Source organism: Pundamilia nyererei, unplaced genomic scaffold, assembly GCF_000239375.1.
Source record: "Pundamilia nyererei isolate P.nyererei 1_Seehausen unplaced genomic scaffold, PunNye1.0 scaffold00048, whole genome shotgun sequence".
NCBI classification, from domain to species: Eukaryota; Metazoa; Chordata; class Actinopteri; order Cichliformes; family Cichlidae; genus Pundamilia; species Pundamilia nyererei.
This window is the reverse complement of record NW_005187449.1, coordinates 2,964,244-2,972,873: the sequence shown is the minus strand read 5'-3', so window position 1 is coordinate 2,972,873 and position 8,630 is coordinate 2,964,244. Positions and strand designations below refer to the sequence as shown.

The 8,630-nt window shown below is 41.0% G+C and overlaps 1 protein-coding gene across 1 annotated transcript; it reads right to left on the bottom strand.

The window, feature by feature from the left end:
- Positions 1 to 1,823: 1,823 nt before the first annotated feature.
- On the bottom strand, positions 1,824 to 8,190 carry LOC102192989 (protein NLRC3-like). Its single transcript, XM_013910749.1, has 10 exons — positions 8,166 to 8,190; positions 7,869 to 7,971; positions 7,232 to 7,369; positions 7,042 to 7,140; positions 6,874 to 6,955; positions 6,277 to 6,499; positions 4,500 to 4,930; positions 3,091 to 4,442; positions 2,597 to 2,643; positions 1,824 to 2,359 (listed from the first exon to the last, which is right to left on the bottom strand). The coding sequence occupies exons 1-10, from the start codon at positions 8,188 to 8,190 to the stop codon at positions 1,824 to 1,826; spliced, it is 3,036 nt and encodes a 1,011-aa protein (XP_013766203.1).
- Positions 8,191 to 8,630: the final 440 nt, after the last annotated feature.

Genomic DNA, 8,630 nt, shown 5'->3' with positions numbered 1-8,630 from the left:
CAGTGTGGAAAAAAAAATGCACAGAAATCAATTATTTTTCAAGAAATATTAAATAGATTCAACATCTTTCTTCAATAAAATTGCAGACTGCACAGATGGTACCTTCCCAAAGGAAAAAGTACTATAGCTTACTAGGGTGTATATATATTAGACTTAATAGTCACTATATACAGTAATGGACTTCTATTCATTTTACATCAAATTAAAACTTTGGGTGTCAGATAATTATTTATTAAAAGCTAGACATTTTAAATGAGAATAAGAAAGAAAACTATGTCTTTGTGCCCCCTTCTCCCTGTTAATGCCCTATCAGCCCCCTGGCTAAACTTTGCTAGATCCGCCCCTGCACAGTTACCAGCCGTCAGCTATGTAGAAAAAGATCCTGGTGTAAAAAGTAATATTAAATAAATTCTAACAACAGCTTATCAAGCTTAAACGTGCTGCTGTTGTTCAGCCGCTGGTTTCCTCTTTCTGGTGCAAAGTGGGCCAAAAACAAACAAGAGAGATGGACTCACGACAGAAAAACCGATCAGCTGATCGTTAAGCAGTTTCATGATTGAAGTAGCAGCAAGAAGAGGCAGTCGCTTGTTAAGCTTAACGCAGGAATGCTTTACAAACATTCAGAGATGGACTTACACACTTGCTTTACTTCTCTCTGGGATAACTCTGTCGGAGATGAAATGCCGGGTTGCTAGCGAAGCTCCAAATGCTATCCAGACCACCGACAGGTCCCGCATGCCACAGCCGCTCTATCACGGCTCTATCACGTGATGCATACTGCTCCGACGTGCTAACGTTCTGAGGTGAGTTACGGCGTGTTGCAAGTTTTGTGAGGTGCTTTCGTGATATTTAATGGATCGGATTACATGTTTTTTTTCTCCGATATCCGATCCAGTAATTTAGGTCAGTATCGGACCGATACCGATACGTAATATCGGATCGGTCCATCTCTAATCTGTAGTGGAATACATTTTAAAAGTGACCTTCCCAACACTGTTTGTGAGTTGTCACGCTCACAAGATTTTCACAAAACCTGACCGCTGACATGACTGTACTGAATCCTAAATCATTTCAAAACACAAATAAAATCTCAAAGACACTCAGTATTTGAACGCATCTCAGCATTTAGTAAAACTGAAGTAAATTTGCATATACATACTGTGCACAGTGGCTTTACCAATAACTATGTATGACAGACAGTACAAAAGACAGGACAGACACACAAAAAGGATAGTAATCACAATAAACATTTAATATAAAATTTAATGGAAAAGAAAAAAGGGAATGCTCAGACATCCAGTCATCCTTTGATCTCAGATTATCAGAAACCCTATAAAAACATTTCTGGAAGAACCTGTTACAACATGTTATAGTTACACCAAAATCTCTGTGGGAGGAGAATACTATGAAAAACAATGTGCTGCCGATACTGCAGTACCATTATTTGATATGATAAGAGACTTTAAGGCATGTATGACACTTGACTTCGGTTACTATGACTGGTTATTCTGCCAACAGAAAAAAATACAGTTTGACCGTCCTTAATGCCTGGGCCACGTGATGACACGTTATCATTTATGAACATATGCATTATGCATTATTATCAACATACACACGCATTGACATGACATCATCAAATTTCAAAGCTGTTCCATTCACTGATTTTCTATGTTGATAATTTCGTACATTAAAAACATTTCTGCCCTTTAAAATAAAATTTGAACAGTCAAATATCTCTACATGATTCTCTTCTTAGCTGGTCTAAGCAGCTGCAGTCAGTCAGCAGTGGGAACATTTTTCCACTCATGCGGAAACGCTCCCTCCTACACAGAACACAGAGACACTGAAGACCCATACCACACTTCAAAACCAGGATAAAGAGGTTCGGTGAATGTGGTGTTGAAGGTGTGGAGGTGGACGAGTTTGTCAGAGGAGACTCTGTAGAAGGACAGAGTGCCAGCAGGACAGTCCACATACACTGCTACTCTGTTAGAGACGGAGGAGGGTAGGGCCAAATCTACGTCCTTCCTAAAGTTGTTGTGACAAGCACGGTAACCATCTTCACAACAGTTCAGACTCCAAGACTGATCGTTGGAGCCAAGCTTGCAGTCATCGCTGTCTCCTCTCCTTTGAATTTGTCCGTAAGTCACTGCGACGTCAATCACTCCTCTACACTCGATCTCCCAGTAACAGCGACCTGTAAGCTCATTTTTGCAGAGAAGCTGATTCCAGTAGTCAAATCTGCCTGGATGATCAGGATATGGCTGCACCGCTCTCACATGTGTCACCCTCCTGTTGTTGTCAGACAGTTTGAGGTTTCTGTGCGCTGTATTTGGGTCCAGTTCAAGTTCGCAGAAGTCTAACAGAGAAAGTACAATGTAATAGCAAAGACATTACAATAGTAGTTTATAGATCTTAATTCTTGCACAGTCAAGCACGAATAGAAGATCAGTTCCACAATCGGTGCCCCTTCAGAGTGCCAGCAGAATGAAAACCTTTGAGAGTAAGCTGAATTATCTAATCAGCTTCTCACTTGCATCTTAAGTGATTTAGGCATTTGAATTTAATAAGAGATGAATAAAAAGTGCAAACTTACATTTTTGCAGTGCAAACCTTAACACCTGCTCTGTGCTGTGGTCCACTCTGTAGATAAGTATAGTGACAGCGACATACAAATTATCAAGCACAATACATTAGTCATGAATGCAAAGAATTCAAATTTCCTGATATGAGACACTGTTTTAGATCAAATTGCTATTTTACTGATGGGGGCGAACAAGTTACTTTTGTTGGTGATGTCAAATTGTAAACCACAAAAGTGTTTTAAGAATCTAAGAAGTGCAAAATAATCTGACTTTGATTAAAAAAACAAACAAAAGTGCATAAAAATGTTGGTCTCAATAGTTTCATCCTATAAAATGTGAAAGCCAAAAAATAACCTTTGAAAATGCGTTCGAGTTCAATGTTTTTATGAGTCACTTGCTTACAAAAAGAATTAGCATAGTATGCTACTATACTGTATCATTAATGAAAACAGCAATTGGTTTAGAGTATAATTTAAAAATGTTAATTTATATTTCCATTTTCTACCTCTTTAGTTGTTTTGGATACTCCATACGTCTATCAACGTGCTGAGATTTATTAGTTTTCACCACTGGCAGCAGCCTCAGAAGAGCCTCCTCAGTAACTGAGTATTTCTTTGAGTCAAACACATCCTGATCTTCTTCTGACGACAGTAAGATGAAGACCAGAGCTGACCACTGAGAGGGAGACAGCTCATCTTTGGAGAGACTTCCTGAAATCAGGGACTGTTGGATCTCCTCCACCAGAGAACGATCATTCAGCTCGTTGAGACAGTGGAACAGATTAATACATTTCCCTGCAGACAGTTTCTTGCGGAGTTTCTTCTTGATGTACTGGACTGTTTCCTGATTGGTCTCTGAGCTACTTCCTGTCTGTGTCAGCAGGCCTTGTAAGAGACTCTGATTGGTCTGCAGGGAAAGACCCAGGAGAAACCGCAGGAACAAGTCCAGGTGTCCATTTGGACTCTTTAGGGCTTTGTCCACAGCACTCTCATGGAGATGTTTGAGTTTAGATTTGGGTCTTACTTTAGACAACAGAGATGATGTTTGTTCTTCTTCTAACAGATCAACTCCAGAGTTGATGAAGGTCAGATGGACATGAAGAGCAGCCAGAAACTCCTGAACATTCAGATGGATGAAGCAGAACACTTTGTCCTGGTACAGTCCTCTCTCCTCTTTAAAGATCTGTGTGAACACTCCTGAGTACACTGAGGCTGCTGTGATATTGATGCCACACTCTTTCAGGTCTGATTCATAGAAGATCAGGTTTCCTTTCTGCAGCTGATCAAAAGCCAGTTTTCCCAGAGACTTGATCAGCTTCCTGCTCTCTAGACTCCAGGATTGATTTGTCTTAGCTCCTCCATCATACTTGACCTTCTTCACTTTGGACTGAACCACCAGGAAGTGGATGTACATCTCAGTCAGGGTCTTGGGCAACTCACCTTCCTCACTGGTTTTCAGCACATCCTCAAGAACTGTAGCAGTGATCCAGCAGAAGACTGGGATGTGGCACATGATGTGGAGGCTTCGTGATGTCTTTATGTGGGAGATGATCATGCTGGATTTTTCTTCATCTCTGAATCTCTTCCTAAAGTACTCCTCCTTCTGTGGGTCAGTGAATCCTCTGACCTCTGTTACCATGTCAACACAGTCAAAAGGGATCTGATTGGCTGCTACAGGTCGTGTGGTTATCCAGAGGCAAGCAGAAGGAAGCAGTTTCCCCCTGATGAGGTTTATCAGCAGCACATCCACTGAGGTGGACTCTGTAACATCAGTCAAAATTGTAGTGTTGTGGAAGTCCAGAGGAAGTCGACACTCATCCAGACCATCAAAGATGAACACAACCTGGAAGTCTTCAAAGATGCAGATTCCTGCTTCTTTGGTTTCAGTAAAGAAGTGATGAACAAGTTCCACCAAGCTGAACTTTTTCTCTTTCAGCAGATTCAGCTTTCTGAAAGTGAATGGAAACATGAACTGGATGTCCTGGTTGGCTTTGTCTTCAGCCCAGTCCAGAGTGAACTTCTGTGTTAGGACTGTTTTCCCAATGCCAGCCACTCCCTTTGTCAGCACTGTTCTGATTGGCTTGTCTTTAACAGGTGAGGCTTTAAAGATGTCTTCTTGTCTGATTGTTGTTTCTGGTCTGTCTGGTTTCCTGGATGCTGTTTCAATCTGTCTGGCCTCATGTTCATCATTGACCTCTGAAGTCCCTCCCTCTGTGATGTAGAGCTCTGTGTAGATCTGATTACAAAAATTTGGGTTTCCTGCTTTAGTGATCCCTTCAAACATGCACTGGATGTTTTTCTGTAGATAAACTTTGAGTTTACGTTGGCACTCTGCAGCATGGGTTCCTAAAGAAACATACAAAAACTATGATTACTATCCAGGCAGTTCTACGGAAGCAAAACATGATCCGAAAAACGTAAGGAACGAGTGGAGCGGAACAAAAAAAATCACTAGGATTAAGGTGACAGACAATGAGTGGGCAGCCTGTAGACAACAAAAAGATAAATAATTTCAACAGGTTTATTTCTCGACTTTTATTTCTGAAGTCTTCTCCACCACACAACACCTTTCACACATTCGCACTACTAGTCTTCTGTCATCAAGGGAATCCTGACATCTGAGTGTGATGTAGTCAGACTCGAACGTCAAGGAAGGTGGTAAGGAAGCAGACTCAGCAGACATTTAGAGAATTTACAGTGAACTCCATCATACGTGAAACTTAATTAACGTAATTACCAAAACTCAAAAGTACATGAGTGCAATAACACAGCTCACCTCCCCTCCCTCATCTGAAGCTCCTCACACTTCTGATTAGCACATTTACACAACTAAACGGCTCTATTTACAAAAAACAAAACAAAAAAACAAATTCAAAAAACCCCTGCAGACCTAGAAAGAAGCAAAAGGAAGCATTTCTATGGTAGAAGGATCCCCCCCCCCCCCCCCGTTTCCACCTGTTGATGTCATGTCTGACATTATCAGCACTTTAAAATCAGGAAATGCTAGGGGGGCCTTTCCACACACCTGACCTACATAAAGACTGAAAACAAAGAACGAAGTATGAAAAAAAATGACTTAATCTGCAGCATAATAGAGTATAAAGAAACATGTAACTGAGTATTTGTCTTAATTTGCAGAAAGTTTGTTTTTCCATCCACAGAATGCGTACACAAACAAACCCAGGATAGTCAGTGCAGCAAAGTTACTTTGACAAATAGCAAATCATAGCAAATAAATAGAGAGACAGAATAAGGTGCATAATATGCAAAAAAAAAAAAAAAAGTCAACACATCTGGGACAAGTGGAGAGCATTACAACTGCTTATCCCTTTGTCACACTGAGAAACATCCCCTGCTGGACTGTGATGTCAGTTTTAAGGTCCTGAGGACTTGTGCTGCCCAGCTGTCACATTTACAGCTGGATTGACTCCAGTCTAGTAAAAGTCTCACTATGCTTGTCAAAAGCATAGTGAGACTCCAGTGTTAGTGAAAACAACACGCCTAGTTCCTTTAGCAAAGAAAATCACACTATCACCAGTGGAAGCTGGTGACACCAGCAGATTAAATAAACTGACCATGAAGGCTGGCTCTATAATAGGTTGCAAACTGGACCTCCTCTCCACCAGAGCTGGAGGTCACCGAACAAACTTTTATGGGTGGTGTATTTCTTATCTTATTTTAAATTATCTTACTGGTTTGTAGACAGTCGGCCAGCTCCTCCTGCTTCATTCTCCTCAGGAAGTGTTGTGTGATCTTTAGAAATGACTGTCTGCTGCTCTTCTGCTCTTCAGCTGTATCACCCAGGCCCTCATCTTCACTCTGATCAAGTCCACCGTCTCTGTAATCTGGATTTAGGACCTCCTGGAACCTCTTCAGCTCGGTCTTCACAAATCTCATAATGTTCTCCTCAAGTTGCTAGAAAGAAATGTTAGCTTCTGTTAAACACAACACCACATTTAGTATATCTAACTGTCTGTGAAGTGCTCAGTGCAGAAAAAGCACCAACTCAGTCACGGTCACTGTCTTTGAGATATTTTTGTCATTACTTGTACCATATAAGTAATGACAAACCTGGAAAGAGTACAACATTTCAAGCCCCAGCTGGCTCTGATGAAAACAGAAACATGAACTTTGGACTAAACTAAATTTAAGAGAGCAGAGAACAGTGTTGTTCCCAAACAGCAGGAGCTGTGATGAAAAAGATTGTAGGTAGATTGATTGATAGTAGTATTAAGCAGAAACACTGCAGTATTTCTCCATGGTGATATGTGTTTTCTGTGCTTACATACCATAAATATGTCCTGCAGAGCTGTTTGGTGCCCACTATCAGGCTGGTGATGGGGAACCTTTAAATTCTGCTGCTGCTCGTCTCTGTGGAAATGTCAGAAAAAACAGGATACATTTCATACACCGTATATTCTAAAAATATCAAATGATAATCAAATTTTCATCCTTACGTTGAGCCTTTAAATTTAATTTCACGGTTGATGGAGCCACTGGATGTCACAGTCAGACATGTGGTTACACAAGGATCAAATGTCTGCTTTTTATTTGGTCTTGAAACATAAAATAGACACATTATAAGCAGAGGTTTATAGAAGCTTCTAGAAACGACAGAAAGAAATGTAGTTTTCAGTCAAAGCTCACGTTTTGTCAGAGAATGGCATCTGAGAGATGGGAGTGTAAATGTTCATGACCCGTTCTCTATTCAGGGATTCAGACACCCAACCCGGTTCAGGATCAGCTCCAGGTCCGGCAGAGTCTGGTCCAACCTGCTGCTTTACCCTTAAATGCAACACATATAGTGCTCAGAGCACGAATCGTGACGATGAAGATTCAGTTCCAACAGTTACTTCAAAGTGCTTAATGTTGTACAGGAAAGATGCTGGAATATTTTAAACAAACTCCAGCACTTATTGACAGTGAATCCAAGCTGGTTCATTAAGAAGCTGCAGCTCTGCTTCCTGGTCTCAATTAGGAAGCAGTTTGGGGGGTTTGATAAATTTGACCAGATTTCTAGAAATGAGAGCTGCTCCATCCAAAGTGGGATGGATGCCGTCTCTCCTAATAAGACCAGGTTTCCTTCAGAAAGTTTCCCAACTATCTAGACAGCCAGCAATTTAAGGAGAACATGCAGCTTCATATGTCACAGGGGACCAGAGAAAACTACAGAGTCCGACATTGTTCTGGGAAAGTTACACACTGATTCAATATTGATTTTGTGATGGGAGAGCTGAGCTGTGACCTGGAGAAGAGTCCTGACAGTTAGAGACGGTCCTCTCACCTCTGAGGTTTGATCTGGCTCTCATGTTCCCCACACAGAGTGGATGCAGAGTTAGGGACTCCCTCCTTTCTGTGCTCACACTGATCCACAGAAGAGAACACACCTTCACACAGACACAACAACACGCTCAGTCAGCACAACATCATTTATACTTCAGACTGTGTTGCTGTGTATACCAAGACTAGCTGCAGAAAATGGAAGTCATATGATATATCATTTCTTTCTTAAGAATGGTGTCTGCTCTCGTGTGGAGCAGCAGACAAGTCAGCTGCACGACAGAATAAAGAAAATCCTCACCACCCAGATTCAGGTCCACGTCCATTACAGAGTTGTTCTATCTTCACCTTTAGAGGAAACACAGAGAGAAGCTGCTTTAACCCGAGGGCTCTGTTACATTCTCATAATCACCATCAGAGCCGGTCAGACTGCAGGTCAGTGAAACCTTCATACTACAAAGAGCAGAGCCCAGCTGCTTCAGTAGGAGCTTAATTTGTTCAAACAGTGATGTCATCATGGTTTAAGGTGCAGTAATACTAAAAGAAACATGTTTTTTTGTTTTTCCATCAGTGCATTTTGAATTATGAGGTTGTGTTCTTCATAACTTCTGTCAGGAAAAGAAAACATCCAAATAACATTTGTAGATGATTTTGTTGCTACAGTTTGTTTATGATGAGGATTTTCTAAAACAATTAAGTTTGCTGAAGATTTGTAGAGCGCAGTCTTCATGTATCATTCAGCCTGGTTTATAGAAGACATGGTGAA

Excerpts from the sequence above, each read along its gene's own strand:
- LOC102192989 (XM_013910749.1), bottom strand. The coding sequence starts at position 8,190 with ATGGACGTGGACCTGAATCTGGGTG. Across the intron at positions 6,500-6,873 it reads CTCTGCAGGACATATTTATG|CAACTTGAGGAGAACATTAT; the intron begins GTATGTAAGCAC and ends ATTTCTTTCTAG. Across the intron at positions 2,644-3,090 it reads TATCCAAAACAACTAAAGAG|AGTGGACCACAGCACAGAGC; the intron begins GTAGAAAATGGA and ends ACTTATCTACAG.